Source organism: Phalacrocorax aristotelis, chromosome 8 (genome assembly GCF_949628215.1).
Source record: "Phalacrocorax aristotelis chromosome 8, bGulAri2.1, whole genome shotgun sequence".
Classification (NCBI taxonomy): domain Eukaryota; kingdom Metazoa; phylum Chordata; class Aves; order Suliformes; family Phalacrocoracidae; genus Phalacrocorax; species Phalacrocorax aristotelis.
The window spans coordinates 34,224,659-34,251,519 of record NC_134283.1 but is presented as its reverse complement, the minus strand read 5'-3'; the positions used below and the strand labels follow the sequence as shown (position 1 = coordinate 34,251,519).

General features: G+C 40.5%; 1 protein-coding gene across 20 annotated transcripts in view; it reads right to left on the bottom strand.

Annotated features, from left to right (window-relative positions):
• ANKHD1 (ankyrin repeat and KH domain containing 1) overlaps nucleotides 1-26,567 on the bottom strand; it is a 123,032-nt gene extending 96,465 nt beyond the window's left edge. For 13 of the 20 annotated variants that reach the window (XM_075102387.1, XM_075102388.1, XM_075102391.1 and 10 more), the window contains exons 1-2: nucleotides 26,159-26,567; nucleotides 11,028-11,181 (exon numbers count right to left, since the gene is read on the bottom strand). In XM_075102387.1, the coding sequence (XP_074958488.1) occupies nucleotides 11,028-11,181; nucleotides 26,159-26,434 (430 nt within the window). In that variant the 5' untranslated portion in view covers nucleotides 26,435-26,567. Of the gene's footprint in view, nucleotides 1-11,027; nucleotides 11,182-19,584; nucleotides 19,609-26,158 lie in introns of those variants that run through there. The other 7 variants (XM_075102389.1, XM_075102390.1, XM_075102399.1 and 4 more) reach the window with 4 other exon arrangements.
• Nucleotides 26,568-26,861: the final 294 nt, after the last annotated feature.

Sequence of the window (26,861 nt, the reverse complement as noted above, 5' to 3'; positions counted from 1 at the left end):
CTGCATAGGGGTATGACCCCCATGCAGACTAGAGATGCAGGAGGAAGAGACCCCAAATAACAATTGAATGCTATTTATAGGCAAACATTAACTTGAACTCTTCCCTCCAAGCTTCTAGCATTCAGTGGAAAACTCATAGAATAATTAAGGTTGGAAAAGACCTCTAAGATCATCAAGTCCAACTGTCAACCCAACACCTCCTAACACCAGGCCTCCTAAACCATGTCCCCAAGTGCAATGTCTTGAACACCTCCAGGGACGGGGACGGTGTTCCAATGCCTGACCACACTTTCAAGTGAAGAAATTTTTCCTAATACCCAATCTAAACCTCCCCTGATGCTACTTGAGGCCATTTCCTCTCATCCTACCGCTAGTTACTTCGGAGAAGATACCAACACCCACCTCACCGCAAACTCCTTTCAGGTAGTTGTAGAGAGTGATATGGTCTCCCCTCAGCCTCCCCTTCTCCAGACTAAATCCCAGTTCCCTCACCCGCTCCTCATTAGACTTGTTCCAAATGGGCTGTAATAGCTTTCCTGAATCAGAAAATGGCTCTGGCTCAGTACAGTACTCAGCTGCTATCTGGAAAAAAAAAAAAATATTTGAAAATACTTCTACATTTTGAAGCAAAGAACTACGATAAACTTTGAGGGCCAGTAACATCATTGATTTAAACCAGAAGCCCATGAACTTTTAGCCCCCAGTTTATGCCAATTATGTATGGCAAAGCAAGCCAAAATACTTGAGTATTTTCAGAGGCTGACCAAGTGTGCCACTTCTTTAAAAAAAAAAAATCACCACCCTAATGGTGTATAGCACAGATTAGTGTATAAATTCATGTTTCAAACAGAGCATTCGAGAAACTGTTCATAAAAACCCTCCTCTACCCAAGAGGATCCACAGCCTTTCTGTGTACTGTCATTACATATATACTGTGTAACGAAACATGCTGAAAATAAGATCTGTGGGAATGCCACAGTAGATTACAGAGTATAAAACCACCACAAATCAGGATGCTACAGTCTTCAAAAAGAAAATAAGGAATTTATTTTACTGCAACCCAACTTGAAGAACAAGCACACCCATCTACTGTTAATGCATTAGAAAAATCCCACCCCTCTATAAGAACAGTCCAGATGACTCATACCATCACATCTTTTTATTCTTTGCGGCATCCTTCTGAAGTTCAAAAATGAAAAGGGAAAAGGACACAGGTGTATCACCTAGGTCTGTGCTGCTGAAGCTCTGCTTCTTCAGGTACAGCTTTCATCCAGAGGTCACAGAATCCAACATGCAGCACCACAGAGCAGTTTTACTGAGCTTCTTTGGAGCACAATGCAAAGATTTTAACAAGCATTAAATCCAATGGATAGCTTCTGGATGGGGTTGCTTCAAATAGCGAGTGTGGAAAAGTCCAGCCAATTAAGATTTTACTAAAGTAAGCCTCTTTATTTCTCTCCAGGTCTTCGCTCTTATTTGTGTGCAGACTAAAATAAAGTTGTTCTACCTCTTATTCTGTTTCTACCTTCTAGGAAGATCAGGCGCTTGGTGTGCTCACTATAAGAGAAGGCTAATAGCCAAAAGCATAGCCACATGACAAGTTTCTCTTCATTATGAAATCTTCCTACATGTTCCTTTCCCTGTAGAGACTTCCAAAACATGCTGCTTGCTAGTTTTTGGCAATACAAGACAAAGCCAACTGGAAGTCAGGCCAGGCTGGTTAGGATATTCTTGCTTACTCTGGCCTTCCTCGGTTACTTAAAGACCATGTTATTCTTTGAAAGCAAAGACAGAATTTTAGCCTTTATAACAATTCAGATTCAGTAAGTTTTTTTAAAGGACATATCCAAACAGGAGTGTCAGCAAAAATATATATACACACACAGAAGAATAATTTGTTCAGGTAACAGTTCTTCAGAAAAGTATTGGTAGATTTAAAGTCAAATTCAACTTGTAAACCAACATTTCTCCTGCAAAAGACAGACAACAAACTGAGATGTATAAACAGAAGCACAGCTTGCAGGACAGATGAAATAACACTCCTACTCTCCATGCATCAATAGAGCTCAACTCAAGTAATATGACTAATTTGGGGCAACAAGTTATGAAGAACAGAGATCACATACAAAGAATCCAGAGGAGAAACAAGATCAGATGAAAATCTAAATAACAGGAGTTAAGGGCAGAAAAAGATTTTATGTTATTTAGTCTTTAAAAAAAAAAAAGAGAACTGAGGAGGATACAGCTGCAAGTCAGTTCTAAGGATGGCTGCACTGAAAAAGGGAACACTGAACTTGGATATCATGCTAAAGCAAGCAGCCAAAGCAACTCCATTAAAAAAACCAAACAAAATAAAATAAAACACAACCCCCACCAATTGCTTTACTACAACAACTTTATTCCTTCCCATGTGAAGCTCTTCCAGAGCAGCTTAGTGCCCCTTCACTCCCAAGTTACGTATTTCAGCATGTAACATTGAGGACTGATACTTGGAAAAACCTTCTCATCCTAAGGGCTGCAGTTGGCTCAGCATGCTGTGGAGCTTCCAGCACTGGAGATAGTTTGTCTAACCAGTTCTTAAAGCCACCTGTCAGGAATGGCAGAAGCACAGCTGAATTTGCCTGAGGAAAAGGAAGAAAAGGAGATAAAACTAGATCTAAAGATTTCTTTCTGCTCAATTTTTCAAAAAGTTTTAAGAAGCTGTACAGAATGAGGAAAAGGTGATGGCTAAATGACAAGTTAGTAATTGCTAAGAGATACACAGGGGGAAAAAAGTCATTACAGAACAGCACTGTGCCTTTTGTTCCCACAGCAAGTATTTTCTTGATGGATACAACAAGGATAAATTTGTGCAATGTAAACATTTTTTTAAGTTTCCTAGTATGTGTTGGATCTTCAAGTATTTAAATACTTCATATTCACAAATATAAACTCCATTTTTGTGCAAGATGTGTAATGTACTACAGTTTGTTTTAATTTGAGATATTTAAGTTCTTTCAAGTTTCTTAGCTTTCAAAATAAGGTCTTTAAAAAGGCAGAAAATAATTTGTAACAGAGGCAATGAGGGTGCTCATGCCCCACTGCAAAAAAAGCCACTTGCTTCCATAAGTAGAATTAAAGATAAGTGGCAGTATATTTTAAATTATTTTCCATTAATCTGGTGAAAATTAGCTTGACTTTCTAGAAATAAGCAGATTTTGATAATTCATGCTATGCATATACTATATTATAATTTGTTTTCCTAGGAACTTTTTTATTGTAATTACTTTCCAAATATAAAGTAGTAATATTTTGTTGAAGGTGAGTTACCAATGGAAAAAGCAACAGATTCACCTGTTACATCATATACTGCAAAGTACTGATGACTCAGGACAATCTATTGCTTCTGACACTTTAAAAAACCCAAATATTTAATAACATTATAAAACTGATAGAAGAACAATGTATTGTAAGTCCACCAACAAAAGCTCAGTTAATTCCTCTCACGTGCCCTGAGACACTCGTCACAGCACACAAACTAGACAGTTTAAGCAACTCTTATATAAACAGGTAGCAAGCAACCCTGCTTCCAATATAATTATGTTATATCTCACAGTATACTCCAATCAGTCCCAGAAGGGGTGGCTACACATTCAGGCTACCAACCTGATTTACCAGTCTGTCCAGTATGGAGCTTAGTGTTTGGCACTAGTTACTGCCACCACGCTATGCCATTAAGTTACAGAACAAAAAATAAATTAAATCTGAGTGGGGAGATTCATATGCAATCTTCTGCACCCTCTGAAGCATTCACTTCTGAACACTTCTAAACTCTTGTCGGTCATGTAGTTTCCTTAGCACATGATGATAAAACCAATGCAGGAAACAACCAAAAATGCAAACTTAAAATCCAAGTCTGAGAAACTGAGGGTTTTTTAAGAAACTATAGAGTCTTCTTGCAGCAGATACAAGCAGGAGACACACACTCTTCTACCTCCTCACTCCTTCCTCAGTCCCCGGATGCACTTAGGGAAAAAAGTCTTATTTTGATGAACTCAAAACTTGAAAGCATAGTAACTGCTTCATTTCACAAGGTTAACATCTATGCTCCCCTCTTACACAGGAATCAAAGAATCATACGAGTAGCCATCTGTTTAGAGAGAGAAAGCAAGCACATGAATGAAACGGAAGACCACAGAAAAAAATACTATACCACACTCAAATAAGATACATTCTGTGGTAAGACATTTGGGTCAACAGCACTGTTTAGCAGATGCTAGCTTTAAGCAACCTGTGGTTTGAGCTAAGGTTCTATTTTTTTCCTGTACCTGATTAATACCATAGACCCAGATAACTAGCTTACCTGCAATATTGCTATGCAAGATCTTTATTTACCAACTCTAGCTCAAACCTCCAGACAAGCAAAACAAAAAGCTTGCTTCAATGTACTGTCAAACAAGAGCCTTACTAGCTATCCCACAACAGACCCCTGGTACCCTGTAAGGGGTACCAGCTCCCCAGTACAGACCGCAGTACCACACAGCCAGCTCTAAGCCGACTGTCAGCAGCACAAAGCCCAGTGTAAGCTTCTGTGCCCCACTGCAAAGCCCGAACATGATTGTTTTCACTTTGGTGGATGAAGGAAGCATACATGTGAAAAAAAAGAGTAGGATCTCCTCTTGGTACAGGCTAAATGCCTGAACTGAGATTGAATTACACAGAACTGTCAATAAAGCACTGCTTCTTTTCTCCTGCCCAAACCCTATCTACTTTCCTTCTTTGGCTGAGGCTACTCCAAGCACTAATACAATAAGAAGTCCTGAAAACAATACTGAATGGAAAAAAATTTTTAACCAGGAATATCCCCATATTGGAACAGGGGAATAAACGGGGGGTGGGGGGTGTGTATCTTGCAGAATAATCCATCTTGCATTAAAAATAAAGTATGGCAGAAGTAAAATAGAAAGGAGGAGTTAGAAAAAAATAGATCCAGGACTGAACAAAATTATTTTAAAAGGAGAATTGCACAAGTTGTTTATGGTACGGTCATAAAGCACTGGCTGATTACATATATCTCAGAGGTCATTGTTAGATATAGAGAGACACATATATAAATATACAGACAATTTAAGGGATTGAGGAGTACCATGGGCAATTTTAGTACTTCATAAATTAAAACTTGTAACTTTTTGTCTCATCTCTTCCCACTCCTCACCCCCACTGAGGAAAAGTTAAAATCTCAGAATCATCTTTGCCAACGAATTCCAAAAGCATGGTGCTCAGATGCGGTAAGGTAACTTAGATGCCCGATACCTAAAAGCATCAGTTTAAGTGTTACGACAATGAAACTGTTCTTCACAGCAAAACCCAGCTGAGTCAAAAAATGCAAAAGTATGGTGGAAGAGTTAATTTAACTAAGAGCAGGATTAGACTAGACTTTTTCTAATCTAAAAGCCTAATAGATTAGAAAAAAAATACTGAAATCATGCAGTCTCAGAGAAATATAGCATTAATAATTAAATTACATGCACAAAATTCAGTTTATTCAACTTACTCAAAAGCACCACACATCTGTATGTTTCACATACCATATATTCCTTCCCACTCTGAATCTTTAGATGGTGAAGAAAGAAAAATGAGCAAGTCACTGTAATGTGCCAGCATCTCAAAAAGCAAAAGTTTTCCAGTTGACAGTGGTGATTTTAGTAGTAGCCCAGCTTTGATCTCTAAAATGCCTAGAATGAAGCCTATTCAAACATTCTTGATTAAACCTGTTTCTTATTTGATCCATATAACACCAAGTATTTCAGATCAGATTAAATTAGGGTGAGAAGCCTTTCTTAGTTTTTTTAAAAAGAAAGTTATCAGTCAAAATAGTTGGGCTAAACTAAGACTTGTGCCATGTTGAAAGTGGCTAAACACACTTCAGATTTGATATGCCTACATTTTTACAACGAAGTATCATCTTTGCTCAAATTCCAGCAATCCTCTCTCAGATTCTCCCCAATAAAGACCCTGTTTTTCTTTTTTATTCAAGAATACCAATACAGATGTAGAAATGTGTTACATTCCATGAGCACAGAAGTGCAGCCATTCAATTAACAAACATGAATCGTCCATTTTCCACAGCCCTCAGCTTCTACTGTTTGAAGTGGCACTTGGATAACCCCTTAGAGGTTAAGTTTCTAACAGATTAGATACCCACCTTGTTTAACTCACAAGTAAAGAGGAGAAACACCAGGTCCAAATAGTAATCTTACTGATCATAAACAACATGATCAAAGACTTTATCTACCCCAGTCCCTGACACTTTTCAAGGGGTCTCTCCAATGCAGGATGAAAGCAGGCTGTGCATTTTAGACCACAGCTCACTCCCCAGCAGTTCTGGAGCACAAGTCTACCTTGTCACATCCAAGCCCTCTGATGCTGGGGGAAGTAAATATAATTTATTTTAACCCCAAACCCCCTTGCTATTAGTGAATAACAAATAGGTTTGGTCACATCACAAAAAAAAATAAAGGCAGGTTTGGTCAACAGCTTTGCAAGTGGGTAAATAGATACACATACACACACTGGAAAGCATTCAATTTTACAATTGCTGAATCTCACTCTACTCTTTCAGTTTATCCTAAAGCAGGCAGATTTTATCTGGGCCCATTCATATTTTGACCTGTGTTCTGTATATCCACTAAGTAGGTGATTACTTCCACTTTTTGCCTTTCCCAGTTCCAGAACACACAGTTCCATTCCCCCAGCTCCCCCCTCACTCCGCTTCATCCTACCAGTTTTCCAAAGGGCAGCATCAGGTCCTCATTCCTGAATCAACTGCTGAAATTCACCAGGTATTTAATAACAAGTGTCTATGAAACTAGATTTCTCTTTCACCGTTTACACTGCATTTAATAATTTGAGACTGTAGGATCTCATATACACCAAACCATCTGTGAGAGGATCTCTAGTCACCTTTAATCCTCTGTTTCAACAGAAAAGAAGCATGTACATAACTCTGCTCCCAGCTGAACATAAGGATGGACTACTCACGTCTGTTTCATTAAGCAAACCCTTGGCTAAGCATGGTTCCTCTCCAAAATACTCCAATTTTACTCACAAGCCTCTTATAAACAATAGTGGGACTTCTGAAGAACTCACTGCTAACAAAACTCCTCCTTGTATAGACAGTCAACAGGAATACCAAGTGCTCCAATGCTAGACAAAGAGTTTCTTTACCACTTCCTTCTGCATCTATTTTTTGATGCTTCATGGTCAAAGTGCTTCAACATTCAGATTGAAAAGGAACATGCTCAAAAGCTCTGCTGGTAAGGACACAGGCACCCAAGCTATTTTTCTCAAGTTAAAAATCAGTTCAGTAACATTCTACATCGCTTACTAGAAAACTCAGCAAAACTATGCTGAAACACTACAAACAGGGTATTTTAACTGCAGGGATTAATGTTTTCCCATTTTACAACTTTCTGTGGAATTTCATGTTTTGGGTGCAGAATACACCAAATGGGCATCCAGGACTTTTATTTGACCACACGCTTCAACCAATACCTTTCTCTATCCTCTTTAAGAAACAACATGTACTCCAGAAAAAGGCCTGCACTACATAAGCAAGTCATTTTCCCTTCTGATGCCTGTAAAAGGCAGGGCCAGAAAATGAAACAGCTTTAACCTGTCAAGCTTTCCCCAACTATTTGGAAGAGAGTTTGCCCTTTTAAGAACATGTGTTGAGGGACCCACCAAGGAAACTACCAGGAACAGCAAGAGCTCTGAATGCTATAACCATTCATTCACAGAAGCAAAGAGCTCCCATCCTCCAGCAGTCAACTACTGGCTCTAAAAAGGAAATTTAATAGGCAACCTTACCAAAGATCCACAAAAAACCCCATGATTCTTCAGAGCTGGAATATTATTTTTGGAAATCAACAGTACCCTAATTACCAGTGGAGCTGAATGTTTCTAGTGCAGAATACGAATCCACTGTCAGAGTACTAAGAATCTGTTTAATTACAATCTGAAAAAATGGAAACATCTCCAAATAGTACAGTTCTCTTTCCATAGGTTATTTTACTTATAAATCCCTTCTTTGCTACTAGGAGTCAAACTGAACGAAGGTATAAAAAAGACTTGGCTTGTTTAGAATAACTTCCCAAAGAACAGGATTCAATTATTTTAATCTATCTTCATTTCTTAAGATGAAAACAACTCATATTTATGACATACATAGAACAGTGAAGTCTCTCGGTCTTCAGAATGTAAAACTTTTTTTCTTAATTCGATTACTGACAGTTATTTAAAGATAGTTGTTCATTAACAAAGTGCTTGTGCTTTGCTTAAACAGAGTACAGAAGGAAGTACAGTTGTCCAAACTAAAGCTAATCAGCCAGGATTTCAGAGGACCTAGTAAACATAAGGAATCTAACCACTGTCTGTGAGCATGTGTGTATGTACTTATGTGTATACTTGCTGCTGTGTTAAGGGGGGCGAGGCACAACCGTGTTGCTAGAACTTCTAATTAAGGCTGTCAACTTCAGCATCCAAAACCACAAAATATTTTAAATCCCCTTAGAAACAGAATAAACAAGTTGAACTGCAAAAAAATATCCAGCACTCTTATGATGGGTAAATATAATGTATAGAAATATTTTTAAGCAGTTCAACTAACCTCTGGCCTCTACAGTTGCATACGCAGGCATAATCAGCTCTCAAATCAAGACAGCTACTTAAAAACAAAGCACCCACAAATCTGAAAGAATGCAATGGCTGAAAAACCACTTCTGCGTAAGTAATTTGAAGAACATCCCATCTGGCTGCAGTTGCTATAACTTACCTTCCAGAATGAATAAACAGCATGCCCATGTGAGATCTGAGCATTAAAGGATTCATGAAGAATGAGCAAAACTAGTTTTGCAAGTCATACTCATTAAGATCCTAATGACACAGCCACGAACCCTGCATGTGAGAAACCCTAAAATCTGAGACACTAAATGCAAGACTGATTTTGCTCTAGGTTGTAAGTTAGGATCATGCCTCCCACAGGAGACAGGATCATCACAACGAAGGCCAAGCTACCCTGGAAACCACATCAGACAAGGCCATTGCTAAACTACTTGTTTGAGCAATAGTTCTGCCATCTACTTTTGTAAGCTAACCTTAATGCTGGATACTAAAATGTGTCTAAAATAGGAGAAATCACTTGCTTTTGCCGAACTGCAAAACAACATGAAGTCCCAACACTAGGCCACTCTGTTGCCATGATGGAAACCTAGAAGCTCACATAAGGTTAGAAAGGTATTTTCAGCCAAACCAGCCAGAGAAAGCCAGTGAAGATATTAGAACATCATCCAGAAACACTAGCTTCTTTTTCAATCCCTTTCAAATTATGGCTTTTATTAATGAACTACCAGATTCTCACTGTCTCCTTTAGGTTAGCCTAATGATACTTTTAGTGTTCAAATTCACAGCGGGAAAGACAAGTACTGCTTAACTAGAGGACCTTCTCAAGATAGTTTTCAGTCTTTGGATCTCAAGTGGCATTAATTTTGTCCAGTCTCGTAAAGAAAGGGAGCTGGAGCCACCAAACAGAAGCATTCTTTTTTTATTTGCTCTTCCTTCCAGATTCCTTCTGTTCTGCCCATTTTCTACATCCCTACTCCAAGCACTAAGGGAATAAAAGCATGGAAACCTCCAATCAAAGACAAGTGATCTAACCCTGGGGACAAGCGGCCAACTACTGCTTAGAAATCTAATGAAAGCATTCTCACAGGCACTACAAAAAGCAATGGTACCTCCTAGATTTTTAAATGTGTGAAATAATTTTGAACACTGCAACCCTAGAACCATGTACCTCAGAGCCTGACTGTCCAAACACTAGCCAGCAGACACCTCTACTGACAATTTCTAAAGCTAGCAATAGGTTTTAGGACACACCAGTCATCAGGTAGATGAGAGAAACTGCAACCGATTTTCATTTTAAAGAGTGCTTAAAAAGGAATCAGATTATTCAAATTCTCTTAGTGTCTGAAGCATCCCAGAAACAGACTATCTTCCCTGCAAAGCAAAGTTTGGTCTCCGAGAGTTGTATCAGGTTAGAATAATTTTAGGGGACCCCTTTAATTTGGCTGCTGCAACTTTCTGCTGACAAAAGCTACACTGTGTTGTAAGTTGGGCTTTTATCGTATTCAAAATGCAAAGAGAGCCCAAAGCCTGAGTCCCTTGCCCCCTTTGCTTCCTTAGAATGAAGGTCTCCTTTAAGACTACATAGCTTTACGTGTAAACATCTGCAAATAAATACTGTTTTATCTAGCTCTTAAGTGTGTTCAAAGCTAAAGCCTGAAAACTCCATTTTCAGCACACTACTGTTAGGCTGAGTATGCACCCATAATGATCAAACAGAATTTGTTTCAAAGCAGGGTTTTTATATCTTTTTGTCCTTGGAATTTGGAAACTGACAGTTTTCAAATCCACTGCAAACACTTGAGTTACAAACCTGTGAGAGACTTAAATCAGTCAAGCTTTCCCTATAAAAGTAACAAGTGTAGTGGCACTATGATTATCTAATCTGGCTCCAAAACATGAACATTAAATATGTATTTTCCAACAACTATGTCTCAGAAGTACAGAATGGAAAAATATTTTTGTGAAAGTCAAAACGGAGAAATAAGTATTTCACCTGTAAATGTCTGGAGTAATTAATAATTATATATTGACCAAAGCAACAGAAAAAAACCCCGTCATTTTAGGAAGTGTACTTCCTTCCATTCTCTCCCCTTTAACCCTCTCTCTGGTAGCACATGTATTCTCATCTGGTTAATGAAATACCATTTAATGCAAACTTTATATGCACAGAAAAAGTAGACCAAGCAACCCCCAACACCTGGATAACAAGCTCATAATTTTTACATGTTCTGCTCCCCATCACCATGGTAAATTTTCCAGACTTGTGTATATTTCACTAAGGTCAAAATTTACAGGTTGCCAGATCTGTGTGCAACTTAGGTTCAGGAAAAAAAAAAGAAAAAAAGCAACTTATAAAAATAAAGTACCTGCTGCCTCCAGTAAGGCTTCTAGTCTTGCTTGTGTTTCTGGATCCACAGTTCTTAAGTCCGCACCTTCTGCAGCACTCGATAAGAATAACTCCGATGTGGTTTTAAGTACTGGGTTATCAAGATCTTCTTGGTCCAAAATAAATGATTCAACCTGTTTGCCAAGTTAGAAAAATAATTTTACCACCTTTGAAGTTTTATACTAAATTATTTTGTGTATTTTCTAATATTTTTAACTGTACTGTCATAATCATGTTTTAACTGCACAGATTATAGGACACAGCCATAAAAATAATCTGGTCAATTTACTGACAAGGTAGTTGAAATCACAAAAGAAAAAACTCTACAAGAACAACACTTTGTTGTAAAAATTACAAGTAACAAGATCATAAACTATAGCAAAGGCAGCTCAGATTAAATATTGAGAAAAGCGTTATGCACATTTGGACAATTAACCACCAAAACAGACTGCCACAAGAGGCTGTAGTGTCTTTATCACCAGAAGTCTGTCCACCTTGTTATTAAAAAAAGCCGTCAGTAACAACTTTGATATAGCTGAACCTATCTGAGAGCCAGGGAGGGACTGAATGGTTTCCCAAGGTGCCTTTCAGTGCTATTTTAAAAGTAATTTCAACTAATGTAGCACAAGGATTTTGTTTTGAGTAGAAACACAACAGCTGACTAGAATTCAAAACCAAAACCTCTGTTTCCAAGCTGGCACTTAGTATTACCCCAGTCATTAACAATTTTCTAGACAAGAACAGATACATAGCACAATTAAGCAAGCAGGTATTCCAACTAAGCAGCAATAATGCTGTCCCACCAGTGGCCCCACATGATCTCCAAATACAAGCTCATGGAATTACTCAACATAACACGCTGTAGTTTTACGACAACTTGCCAGAGTAAACAAGAGGGATACCTGACTTGTCCTCTAATGAGAGCAGAACATTACAGAATGTGTCCCAAGTTCAGACATAATTTCCTCTATTTTCAGTAATATTAAGATAAAAACACTATTTCATAATTGGACATTATCTGTACAACTACGCCATTAGTCATGCCAACACATGCTTGTTACACAACCGTTGCTGCCCTTTCCCACTTCATGCCCCAGTCTCATCTTCCTTTCTCCGTTTCCCCTAATGCTTCCCCCTCTCCCTCCGGTGCCAGCAGTAAACTATCATCATTCAGCCCTACCACTCCACACCCCACAACAACTTAAGAAAGGGAGAGTTTATACTTAAAAAAAAAAAAAGAAATCAGGCCATCTACCAACTCATTAAGTGCCCCATTGTGCGAAGAATGTTAACAGGAGTGTGGAGAGCTACATAGAGCACTGCTATTCAAGAGCAACTTCTGTTAATTTCTTCCCCTTTTTGATATGTAAATGTTCTGTAACATTATCCGCTGATGTCCAAGCCAATCCGTGGGTGCCCAGTGAAACGGACTGTTAACATACGAATACAACGTGCATCAGGGAGAAAGAGTAGCTTTTAGGAACACAGAACATGAGTTCCACATCTCAGTGGATATGCATGATATTGGCTAGCTTACAGGTATTATATCTTGTGTGCGAAGACACAAATATTAACGCTAAGACATTAGTGTCTGATTTAGGGCTTGAAGAAGCAAGGTTTCTAGATTAGTCCAGACAACAGTCCTAAAATAAGGGAACTGCCACTGTGAGAAAGAGATGAGCATTAAAGAAGCAGAAAATTAGTGACCTAAGCCAGTGATATACATTTTTACTACAAAGAAGAGCTATTTACAACTCATAGCAAAGTGTACACCTACAGTAAGATTCCCCTCTGCAGAACTCAAATTCCAGGTTACGTACATCTAGCCAGTTTAAGGACTCCCGGCTGGCATAAACTCTGATGCAAAACTGACTTCTGCAAAAATTCACCCTTATCTACAGGAGCACTTCAGGGTTTTTCTTTTTCTCCTCCAGGACTACACAAGGCACTTTGCCTCTACCAATATATTAGAAATATTATTCCTATTGCAACAGTGTTTGTATGACCTGGTGACCAGTAGAAAATCCCACTGTGCAAAAGTGACTATTTGTTATATATAGTTGAGAACCACACACAAGAAATTTTATTACATGCTAATGGACTTTTTCGTTCAGTTACACCACTAAATTTAAACAGCAGTCCTCCCTTTTGAAGACATACTAAAAGGGGTAAAAATGCTACCCCCACGGAAGCAACTGCACTTATGAACACCAAATACTGCAGAAATGTTCAAAGTGCCTTCTGGCAAGCCTTAACTTCCAGCCTCAGGAACAGCCTGACAACACCCAGCAAAGGTAAGCACATTAGCCTTCCAGAAGCTGTCCAACTGCAAGTTTTAAAGCTTCATTTTCCTGATGCTTTGACTGCTGCCACCCCAAGATCACCTGTATGTATTTATAGGACATTACCTACAACAACACAGTAAGTCTTGAACCCAAATCAGTGTTAATTCACCACTCAAATACTCTATCGACTCACAAGGAACTTCTCTCTCTCCTCCCAATAGGAAGTACATTTTGCTTACAGGAACCTCTAATAAAGTTACGCAAAGACTACTTATCAAAGCAAATTACAGATACAGTTTTTACTTAGGGTACGAGCTGGGTAGTATTGATGCAGTCAGTTCTTTTCACCACGCTTTTCAACTCCTACTGCCTTTCAGCTCTTCTTTAGGTATGCAACTGTACTTCCAGAGACATGCACATTTAAAAGCTCACACAAAAACCTTGCTTCACATACAGTATTTTATCTTAGTTTTATATCACAGCAAGAAAAAGGCAACCGCTTTCATTATTTCTGCATGCTAAGCATCGATTTTTAGGTTTTATTTTGATTTTTAGTGAGAGCTTAATAACATACCCACAATACAAATATAACTTGAGTGTGAAAAATACTGAAAATTCATATGCACAATTTTAAAATAGCTGTACCATTGCCAGTCCCCCAGGACAAGTTTCAAGCCAGAACCTCTGACTTTTCTGTAAACAGATGAAGTTTCTCACACACTAAGACAAGGCTAGAGAGGATGAACAGTTGGTACCTTACACTAACAGAGAAAGAAATTACCTAACCAACCAGGTCTCTTGTGTATTGAAGTGACCTGCGATGATGTAATAATAAATAACAACGATCATCATCCTTCAAACAACCTAAAATATATCAAACAAAGTTTACTTTAAAAAAAAACTTTGGAAAAAAAAAAAGAAAAAACCAAAACAAAACCCACCAGATTTCACGTTAGCATTCCTGGAAAACTTAATACACTGCTCATGTTGCAAAATTCAGGCACTCGGCTCTATCCTAATCAGATCTGTAGCAAAGTGATAGAGTAACCAGTCACTGTGCTATTTTTGGATTATTTTGCGAGCTGCTTTGGGCAGTTAATAAGCATCTTACTTGGTAAGGCTCATTAGGAACACATAGATTCAAGACATTATTCTAACTGCCAAAACTATTGCAACTACGAATAATTCCCAATCAAAAACCAAAAAAGTTGCTAAGTGCATGGGACCTGAGGACAAGGCACTGAATATCAGTGTACTTAACTACATCGTCGTGTTTCACGCTCATCCACAGGAATGGTGGACCTTTCCTGAAGTTCTGCCAAGGACTGCAGCAGCCTCACAGCTCTGCAGATCCAGTTACACCACTCGTTCCTCCCTCCATAGCAGCTACATTCACAGCTATTTGGACTCAACTACATCAGTATTTATATGTTAATACCATGACTGAGTTTACCTCAGGTCAGGGGTATGTAAAGGCAACTTTGCAAGTGCTAACATTACAACTAACACTAGCGATTCTTACAAAATGGGCAATGGCATACAGGGTTAGAAACACATTTCTAATATTAAAGTCCAAACTTATTTTTCCTACATTGCATTACTGCAAAAACGTACTTTTCCCAGAATAGCCCGGACCTGCTCACAAATAGCCCGTTACTGACACAGGCTACAGATGATGGAAAAACCTTCCTGTTGTAGCTGTACCAGCACTATTTCTCCTCCTACTGCAGGCAAGGGCAGCAGCAGAGATGGCTTGTTCTACCTTCTCCTTCCATTTATGCCAAACTAGTACTTCTGGGAAAACTATCTTTATGAAAAGTGTGAATAGGGAAGAGAAAGCTGCTATTAAATAATTCCTTGAACCTGAGTTTTGCAGGTTCTGAGCTGTGACCACTTTTCTGGGATAACAATACTCCTTGCTCTGTGTTTGTGGAGCGTCCATAAATAAAGAGGACCCGAGCCCTTGACTGGGACTCCTGAACTCCTATTTATTATGCAAATACACAAAGGAGAAAATCAGGTAGTCGTTTTAAGTAACCCTTCCTAATTATTTCTGTAACAAATCCGTTTGGACTTATGTCTAAATACATCTGGATATACGAAGAGGGACCTTGGCTTCCTTAAGGCTAATACAGGCCTGCAGATCAGGCTGAAAGTTCATGCCTATGAAGTTGAAATAAATAATTTACATTTAAACTCCTTCCATTCCATAATTAACATGATGCCCAACCCTGTATTAGGATGACACTAGGAAGACATTCGTTTTGTCTGATAAACCCAACCCCTCTGACACTTTATGCTGTCATGTCCTTTACTACACTAAATGCAAATACCTGATTACTATTTGTAATTCTGCTCTAAAAGTCTGGGGGAATACTGAGAGCACATCATATACCATAATGCTAACTTCAGACTACAAATTAGTTTGTATTTCAAATTTTACATCAATTCCCTTTAAATTCCACATATAAAGACTGTCAGCTTCAAAACTATTAAAAATAGTTATTCCAAGGAAAAAGTGAAGACCTATGCCACTAACACAGCACTCTTAGCAGCTTCCTGTGACAAGGGCACTACCACACCCCCGGTGGAGACTCTTCACACCAGCAAATGGCCTGGCTTTGGTTTACCTTAGGATGTACACTTCCCCCTCCTCCAACCCAGCCATGTCAGTCAAACGTTTTTGCACCTACTTAAGGTATCCGCCTGGCATTGCTATTTCAGTTTCAAGAGATGGAATAAAGAAAGAGGAAAAACCACACAGAAATGCGGGCATTTTCACAAAACCTTTCAGTGGGATCTCAGTACGCTGCCTTTTCTTAGCACTTCAAAGCTAGAGAAAGAAAAGAAACATTTCAGAGAAATACTTCAGAGTCGGTACGCAGGAACAACATATAATCAATGTAAATAATCATTCTGGCATAATTAGTGACATAAGACTATACCCACTCTGTTAGGCTTGAACTGTAATTTCTGAAGACAGTTTCTTCAATGAAAAATAAGTTTCAGCCCCAGAAGACAGAAGCCACTAAGGTTTGTGAATCGCCACTAGATCATCTTCCAGTGCTGGCCTCACAGATCTTGTGATTACAAAACATCCTGACAACCCAAGGGAGTTACAGTGTCCTTGGGTACATTGCCACCTCGATAGAGAAAGCATAGATTATCTGAAGCATCACTTCCAGTCACTGCTCATCTTACGAAAAGTCAGGCAGCTACCATACACTTTCATGGGTTGATTTAACACATCAAAAAGGGAGAAAACTTGGGGGGAACAACAACTTTATACCACTTTACTGAATTTCATGGACTTAGAGAGGGGTCTGCAAAACGGGAACATCATTCTCCTGGGAATAGAAAGCCATTAGATCACCTCAGCTCCCTGCGAGGCTACAAACCCAACTGATGGCCTGCCCCCACATTTAAGTGGAGCTGTTAGTGCCTGCACCCTGCCTTAGCTGAGCAGTCTACAACAACAGTTTTGCAGGCAGTAAATTGGATTGGGAGGGTGGAGGAGAGGAGGGGTGCAAATCTATTTAGCTCCAATTACAATAGGAAGTTGACTAACTTGAGGCAGGATTATCTAAAGGACAGCCTTTATTCCAATATATATTAAGCAATTATCAGATAATGAAACAAGCACCTATAGGATCTGTGCTGTAGTAAGTTCATTTCAAAACACAGGTCCATTTTGCAAATGCTGGTATAGATACAATGTAAATAAAGATGGACACAACTTTATGCTTTGTCACTGGAAGCAAATAAAGAGCCTCACACACACACACTGTGTGGTCTAGAAGTCTGACATTCACGTATAAAACTGTGTCGCCGTATGTTCCTGATGCATTAGCACACAAACTGATCTCAGCATTAACTTAAGCTGACTAAAACAACGGGTGAGAGCAACGTGCAACCAGCAACAAGAGAGGCCTGACATTTTTATGGCAGCTCCTCTCTGCTCAGTCCAGGCCCAAAAGATCTCAAGCCTGGCACCTGAAGTCACCAGTCAATTCTCAAAATTCTGGTTAGTATTTGAAACATGCAGATAAAAATAAATCAGAATTAATCTTTCATGGGACTACTCTTCCATGCCAGAGATTGCTGATCCTAGGTTTTCCATTTTCTTGCACTAATACTAAATGCATAAGCAGGCATTCATGTGCAAGTGTCTTGTCAAATGGTTCACAAATTTAAACACTTACCTAATTCTCTCTTAAGTAATCAACTGACACTAGATAACCTTATGCCAATTTAAGTAGTTTTGAATACTGCAAACTACACCTTATCACACACCTCTGGACAGAGCTGTCTGATTTATAGCTCTTCCACAAGCAAGAAATCGCCAATTCATTTTTACTAAAACACTGTTCACAGCAATAAGCCCAAGACATAACTGCACCCCCAGTTAACCCTCAAAAAAACTAAGCCACAAAACACACAGATTGAGTCCTCTTTGTACAAGAGGCTGACAACACTAAAGCTTCTCTGTAGAGCAGAAAAGAAAGCATTACTCATTTCAGTCATTACTGCAAAAGAAAAAAAGCAACCAACATAAACCTGTTGAAAACCAGCCTGCAGCCAGCACATATTTAATGTCTGATAAACAAAAATAATTATGACTAATTTTTCCTGATGTACAAGAGAATCTTTTGCAGCAAGGGGCTGCCATTTACAGAACTAGAACTGACAACTGAAGTATATTCAAAATTCATATGAATCCCAGTAAATCAAGTGCCTGTTCTCGATATGTACAGTCTTCACACAGAAGAAAACCATTGAATAGAGACCAGTAAACCTTACTAAAGTTAGCATCACTTACGCTACACACTCCTTATTTTCATGTACTCTATCTCAGTCCACTCAATCTTGTTTTCAGTGTTCCATCCTCTCCATGTATTTTCAGGTTCCCTCATACCCTATTTTTTTCTATCTGATAATCCTGCAGAAATATCTCCTCTTCTTTCCTCACCTCAAACCAAGAAACAGCAGGTGTAACTCAATATTCTGATTTGTTAGAATATAAAACAGGATTGTTGCATCAATTTAACCAGGGATTTCAGTGTGGGATCCTTGCTCAAGCATTAAATCCCAGGCATTAAAACAAAGTGAAGGAAACTTCAAAACAGAGGATGAACAAATGCATTTGTTGGCTGATGTAAAAGTTCACACCCATCCAAGATGGCAAGTATTTTAAGCCACCTTCTTGGGAATGACCTTTTAAGATCTCTTGTCAATCCAAAGGGATACAGTTCTCAAAAAAAAAAAGCATACAAGTGGATCTTATTAACATAGCCCAGTCTACTAATTCAATGATCTGTTCCCAGGCCAACATATTTGGTTCAGAGAGGAGTCTCACCATTTGAAGTGATTAATGATCTAGAAGCTTATATCAAACTGAAAAATCATACTGAGCTTTCTGCTATTCTCAGAACCAAGGCTAGTGGCAGCTATTTTTCAAGGCCCATATAAATAGGTTTGTGCATGCTCTACTACTGCAAAACCAGCAAAAATCATAATGTAACTACTGATCCATCAGTTAGCCATTCAAAAGAAACTATCATAGTGAATAACAGCAGAGGTCCCTATCTAAAATACAATCCACTGAAAACTCAAGATGTAGCAGTAAAAGGGCTTTAAAATGTAACTGTTTTAGAAAAACAATGAAAAGATGTACATTTATATGAAGTATTGAGTATACCCTTAGAAATCCAAAATGTTAAGCATCCACTTCATAGACTCCGTTTTCCCCTGGCTACCTTGTCATGCTGTGGATGAACACATCCTCTGAACAGGTGGTGCTCTGGAGCCACCATGGTCAAGGAACATGGCTCAGAAGTAGACCATTCAGCCCCGAACACTAATCTCTTTCTCCCTTGGTTTGATATACAACCGATTTACTACCTACCTGTCACATGCCACCATTAGTTTTATTCATGATTTTGGAAACAGAAGAGTTCAACAGGGTTAGGGATTTTCCTAAAAGAAAATCTTAGTTAATTAGTAATCTCTTATGTTTTACTGAAGGCAAATGAGAATAACTTTTGGAACTACCTGAAACTTAATGCCCATGAAATGTTAAAATGACCAGAAAAGTGCTTTTCTGTTGGCCCACTGTTCATCAGCCAGTAAAACATTTTTTTTTTACTCAATAAATAGGGAATAATTTTTCCTGTAGGACACGTATACAGCTAGGTAGCTTTCAAAGCCTCCTCGTGTCAGAAAAGCCAGCCACACACGTTCCTTCTCACTTACCACCAGCATTCTGACAAACACAACAAGGTAACTCAACCATGAGTAACCCCTCTCAGCCTAGGAGACTTCTTCAGATTCTGGGATGCTTTGGAAGAACTAAAGAAGAAAAGAAGTTTGGAGAGAAAAAAACAAAACAAAACAAAACACCGAAATCTACATGATGCCCTCTTAAAAGCAAAAGGCAAAAATCAGTAAGTGGTCTCATCCCATGAAAAGCAATTAAGAAGTAACAGGATCCAGCAAAGGACCAATTATTTTATTTATATTTTATGGTATTGTCTTCTGTATGCATTCGAACAAAAAATGAACAATACTGCAGAAAATGAGAAAATTTTCTGGTAGTTTGTAAGTCTTTCAAATAATCACCATTACCTAAGAAAATATTCTTAAGGAGTTGCAAGAGTAAAAGGAAAACATTATTCTCTGATAGGATGCATTTCCATAGATTTCACTTGCTCAGCATTCCTCCAAAAATATGCAAAATGAAACCTCTGCACCTTCACAACAAACAGGGAGAGCTAGTTGTTGGGGGGGGGGGGAACAACCCAGAAACCATCTATTAATGAGGTATAACAAAAGGCTAGAGCTCAGACAAGCATATCCTCCTAACTAAACAAACACTTAAATCCAAATATTAATTCATCTGTACCCATTTTTTTCCTCTTATTCAGAGGCAGCATGGTTTTACAACATAGACTGCAGTAACAAGGTTGCTACAAAAAAATCCCACATTATTTATATAATTTGAAAGTTAAACTAATCTTCAGTTTATCATGGAAGACCAAGGTCATATGAGCTATCAATGAAAAAGTTTCTATTTAAGATAACCCGAGGCTAAGCACTTTTCAAAAAACTTCCTAAATTTACAAAGGTACTTGAACAAATTACTGATTCCTGAAGTTTTACTTACAGTATCCTGTTTCTCACACAGGCATTCCCATTAGGGAGAAAAGCTTTACACGAGAACTTTACATGGTATTTGTATGGTGTACATGGGCTGCTATTAGTAAAGAAAGTATCCACAGAAAGAAAATAAAGCACCCCTACTGAAGACTGAGGCTTCAGACCTTAACTTACACACCAAGTTCTGCAGTCCTCAAACAAGATACAGAAGTTATTTTTTCTGCTTCATTAAGTGGGAAACAAATCCAAGAATGGTTTCTTTTTCCACAAAGTCAGACCTGACTTAGTTTTAAATCCAAGAGTCACTTTTACCCCCCAACAACAGCTTAATACTTCTAAGGTATCTTCATACATGTTACAAGAACTCAAAATGACCTACTAAGATCAAAGCTATGCAACTTCCTCACCTGCAGGGTCTAAACCCCAGCTTTGAACTCCTTCAACAAGCATGCCAATTCAGTAATGTCGCTGCTCCCAGTTTTAAATGCCAGGCCCACATCTGTGCACAGAAAAGCGAGTGCCTTTATACTCCCCCTCCCTCCACACCTACCTTTCTTTTAAGTGAATGTTGCAGGGATGGTTTGAGCACAGGACAATGTTCCAACACCATCCAGCTGTCCTTACAGCTGTATTTCAGGATCCTCTGAGATGAGGAAGAGAGAGGAGAGCATCCCAATACTGAGCGCCCACAGGGGAGCATCTGGGTAGCCCCAATTTAAATCAGAACACAAGAACTCGTGATTCACCAGCTGTAGTCTTGCCTTGTGTTAATGCTCAAATGAACCCTTCCCCCATCCAGACTGTAACTAGTTGACTGGTGAAACCTATGTGCAAATTTGTAACTAAATATAGGCATTCTGCTAAATTTGGTAAATCTCTCCTTACCAAGGGGTTGCACTGCATATTTATGTAATTATACAGTAGTATTTCACATCTTTACTTTCTACACCTATCATTAAAAAACGGTTGCTGACATTTATTTTAGGTCATGTACTCAACTGGGTCAAGCTGCACTGAAGGGAAACCAGAGTTCTGCAAGACACTTTAGAAATCAGTTCGTTTTAAAGTGTTATTGAGTAGTAAGTATTAACATAACCAGACAGATTGTTTCTGGCTACCACAGGATGGACTTTCAAAGCTACTGAGATACTTACCAAGATTTTTCCAATAATTATATGCCTAATCAGGCTGGGCATGAACGAACATGCTACTAAACAGCTCTCCACATCCTTAAGCATCATCTCAATACTTCTAGAAACCTGAACCCATTATTCCTCAGTTTTTTCTGATCAGTGATTAATTTCTGAAGAGAATTTTCCATTTTATTCCACCTCTTACTTCCTCAACTTTGAAACCACTTGTCAAAAACAAGAAAAATATCAACTGCTAATCTGAAACTTAATTTTTTTTTCAGAGAAAAGGCTTTTCTGTGTAATATTATATACCTTAATTTGCATCAACTTTTTTAATGTCTATTTGCTGCTATTTGCATTCTTTCAAATACAGGAAAGAAAAATGTATAAGCATTAATGTCAGAAGTCAAAGATACGTTGTGTATACCATTTAAGAAACAGTGCTATGTTAAGTTGCACTGACATAGCAATGACTGTAATAGATTACATTGCCAATTTAAAAACAAACTGCCTAAGTATTTACTCTGAATTCAAAACCCAGTTTAAAAATGAAGAGACCTCAGATTTGTAAAGAAAAAAAAAATTTAAAGTTATTAAGCCCCAGACAAAATCTCCAAGTATTGAACCGATCTGGAGTACATGCTATTTGACTATTAATTCTACTCATTGTAGGAGGTAGGCTATGTCTGATTTTTAATTATGCTTTATGTAAATATCCCCAGAGGCTTATGCAATAGGCACAGGCTTAAGTAAGGCAAGCTGGTGGAGGCAGGCAGCCTGCTCTGGAGAGGGAAGCTGAAAGCTGAGTTGACTCCATAGCCAAGGGGTGGATGAGCTCCAGTTGCCATTGAAGGCCTCCAAACCCCTGAATTACAGAACACAAGAGACTTGCTACATTTATACACTCACCGCCAAAAGCCACATACTGAACTGAGCTCCAGGATCCTCTGGTACTTTTGTCAGCACAGCTGACTTCTACTTGATTTACAACAGATCAGCAAACCACACAATCTTGCAAGCTCTAACACTGCCATATTTATCACTTGCTTCAACTCTCTTATTCCTACAAGCCAGTTGTCTGCTGCGATGGTTTGTGATAAGAACCTGCGTGCTCTATTGCCAGAAACCCTCAACTACCACGGACCCTACAGACTTCACATACACACACTATTAATCACCATCCTGCCAGCACACCTTCACCTTGACCTACAGGCTTCACAACTAGTATGGAGGAGGCTGTTTAATACTCATGCCTTTGGCACCACTTTAAGTGCCAGCAACATTCACAAGGAGTGGTAGTAACATAGTTAAAATTACAGCAAAATCTCACTCTTAACAAGTTGCAGGCTGCGTCCAAACCCTGATCAAGTTTAGAAGGCAACCAAGTAACTATTTACACTGAAGTCAAAACTACCTCATCTCAGACTGCAACCAATGGTGAAAGTTTCTCTGAATGCCCAGGAGAACCATGGCTTTCCCTCTGTTTTACACAGAAATAGCACAAAGCCTCCTGGCCTCATCCTTCCATGCCCAAAGGCGTGCTTCAGCTTGCAATTGTTTCTATTTGCATGTGATAATTTTAACTGGTAATTCTAGAAAATATTCTATACAGCTGCATTTAAATTCCACCTTGCAGACCTGATATAGCTCATTTATATGGGATCCACTTCAGCCCCTGATTGCCCAACCAGCAGCCTGGTGACTACCATCACTCGGCCCTGAGCTAGGAAACCAGAAAGCTTTGATTTTTCTCCCAGTTCTGCAAGGCAGGGAAAATGCAGCACACTGTCTTCACCTGTACAACGGGGACAGTACTTCCACTGTAAAGCACTTGAATATCTGATGTAAGAAATGCAATATATTTTTTAAAAGTTAGGCTAAAATATATTGCTCTTTTAATTCTCTAGATAAATACTTCATTACACCCTTTGTCCTGCGCTTCCCTGATTTTTTCTATCTATTTTGCCATTTTGACTAATCCAATTACTTTAGTATATTAAATCCATACTAATACAAGGATAGAAAATTTAAATACCACTGCAGACACACAGCAGAGCCTACAGAATGCAGTACCATTATTTTTATGACTTCAAAAGTAGAGAAAAGAGTACAGATCAAGGTAGCATGGCAAACATTTTATTTATTTTAATTCTCCCTCCTAGTTCTCACTAATTCCACTCACTGGTAATAGCTGAAGGCATACACCCAAATCAGTGACTCACGGCACAAGACCACAGTCCAAACAGCCACTGGGTTTTCAAAGCAGCGCTGTTCAAGAATTGCAATGTTTCATCCCAGGAGTTTAATCGCCTTTTCTTTGTTCAAATAAAAAAAAGAAAAAAAAAAAACAACAAAAATAACACTGATGACAGGTGCTTCTTTAGTTCACATACATACAGAAGAAAAAAAAAATTGGAAAAAAAAATATCACTCTTGGTCCTCCCAGCCATACCCTGCAGCCTAGCAAGGCGGCACAGATGTGAGGCACATCCTTCCCACCCATGCTTCTTCCCAGGTTACTCTCCACAACCAGAAACACAAGACAGAAGAACTCCCCAGGCAATTTCAGCTTCAGGATTAGCCCAACTCTTCTACATGTGTTCTGGAAATCTCGAAGTGTTTTAATTCCAACTTTTTTTTAATTATATATTTTAAATAAGAAAGCTTTTCCCATTTTTTTTTTTCCAACATGTAATTTTACTACAACAGCTGTTTGGGAACCTTTTTTTTTTCTCTGACCTCAGTGCCAACCTCCCAGACCCAGGCTGTCTTTATTAATACTTGCTATAGTCTAAAAACCAATAGAGTGCTTAGTAAACATCTTAGCTGTTCAATCTTCACATCCTTTAAATATTGGGGCGGGGTCAAAAAGGGATAAGCTGTCAAAGCAGAACTCTGCTCATCTTCTAAAGAGCCACAAACACTCCGATACAGCCCATTTCCCATCAGTTTCCAGGTTCTGTAACTACTGCTTTGTATCTTCAAAGATACATTAAAATGTGACATAAGAGGCATCCTAGACAGCGGAAACTCATGTTACTTGCATCCTATTCTATCTACAGTAGGCCTTCAAACTCCCCAAAACAGGTATGTACTTGAACGCATAACCCCATGTCATCATATGTTCAGGATATCAATCACACAAGGAACATTCACACACAAGTACTCATCTGCCTGATGATCAGATTTTTAGTTTAGTTCAATGCCCTGCTGTTAACACAATTTTTAACTTAGGTTAGGTGGCCACGAGCAAAGCACAAATGTGGGTCTGCATGAGTTTAATCACTTTTTTTATTCAGATAAGACCTGTCAGTTCAGGTTTCAGAAGGGCTGGACAAAAGACGATCATCAATGGAAAGCAAAAAATTTAGGCACAGGAGGATGAATGCAGGCTCCCCTCCTTCCGTTTCTCCAGAAGAAACGTGGACACTTACTGATGTACCCACTTCTGGCCCCCAAAGGAAAAATGGCATGTATCTCCTTGGCTACCATCTTCTTCCTCCTGCAGGAGCACACATAAGTACAAAACACTGGGACTGCAACAAGCTTGCAAGCGCTAGCCACTTTCTCCTTTCTTCCACTAAGGCTACATAAGGGCTACAATGGCAGCTGGGATCTCAAGTCTTCTTTCTAAAAGAGGCAACTAAGGAAATAAGAATCACCCTTTGGTGTATGATGAGTGGGCAGTAGTGACAGATAAAAGCCTTCATTTATCTTCTCTCCCTAGGCTACATAAAGCAGTATTAGATGCAAGTTTACAGGCCCAACAACGCTCCATTTTGGTTGGGATATGGCTCTGGTCCCTCCCCCACACCCCCCCTGAAAACTCTCTGCAGGTTTGGAAGATCAAAGGAAGACACCTCCATTACCCTCTTCCATTTTGTTGGGTAGGAAACATTTCTACTACATAAAAGTGTAAAAATATATCTCTCTTTCACAGGAATTTAGCAGTCTGGGAAACCTTCCACCTGAGTCCAGAGCAGCAATACAGGGGATCGGAGGCTTTACTTTGTTCTCCGCTGGGTGGAGGATCTCACCTCTCCCTCCAAACCTGGTTGAAAGTGGAAATCACTCCTAGAGGTCAGGAGGCAGCAGCAGAGACATCCTTCCCGCACCCTCCGCGGGTAGAGCAAAGCAGCGAACCGCGGGCCCAGCCGTCCCAGGAGGGTGCAGGCGGGGCGCCCAGCCCCCCTTCCCGGAGCCCGCCAGGAGGCGCGACGGTGCCGAGACCCCCCACCCCCCCTCCCCGGCTTCAGCAGCAGGCCCCGGGCCGCCCTGCCCGTGCGGGGCCGCCGGGACCCCGCCCCCGCGGTCCCGGTGAAGCCGCTCACACCCATGGCGGCGGGGAGGCCCGACCCGGGGAGGGGAGGGAAGGGCAGGGGGGTGTGGTGCGGCCCGCGACCCCCGCGCCGGCCGGGGTGGCGCCGATGGCCCAGCTGGCGGCAGGCGGGAGGGCGGGCGCCGGCGCCGGCCGGGCCTGTCAGGAAGCAGCGTAGAGGAGGGGAGGGAGGGCTGGGCCCGCCGGCGGGATCGCTCACCTCGGACACCTCGTCCTCGTCGCTGCCGGAACCGCCGCCGCCCCCGCTCCGCAGCACAGCGGCCGCCAGCTTGAAGTCGAGGGCGGCCTCGCCGGCCGCGGGCGCGCCGGGGCCTCCCGGCCCGCCGGGCCCAGCCTCCCCGAAGAGGCGCACGGCCCGCAAGCCCAGCGGGGAGGGCCCGGCCACGACGGGCGGCTCGGCGGCGGGCGGCGCCCGAGGAGCGACCGAGTCGATCTCCTCGTCGCCGACGGGGGCGGCGGTGCCGTCCGTGAGCATCGCGCTGATCCGGGGCCGCCGCCGCTCACAGAGCCCAGCCGTCTCCGTCCCCTCACGGCACCGCAGCAGCGCCTCTAACTTCTCACACCCTACCCGGCCGCGGGCGCCGCACCGCCCACCCGCCGCTCTGCCCGCGCCCATTGGCCGCCGTCGGCCGATGGCGGACTGCTATTGGGCATGGCGCCCGCCACTCTGTGGAGCGTCACGCGCTCCCAGCATGCTGCCCTGAGAGCGCACGCCGAGGCGGTTGGAGCCCACCGCCCCGCCCCGTTTCCCCGGCCTCGCTTCCTGAACTTCTCGGGAGCTGATTGGTCGTCTGGAACGTCAGTCATGTGCCTTGCCAGAGCTGCAGGCGCCGATAGGGCGAGAGGGCTGTCGGTCAAAGCGAATCCGGGTGTCTCGAGTTTTGATTGGCCTGAAGGCACAT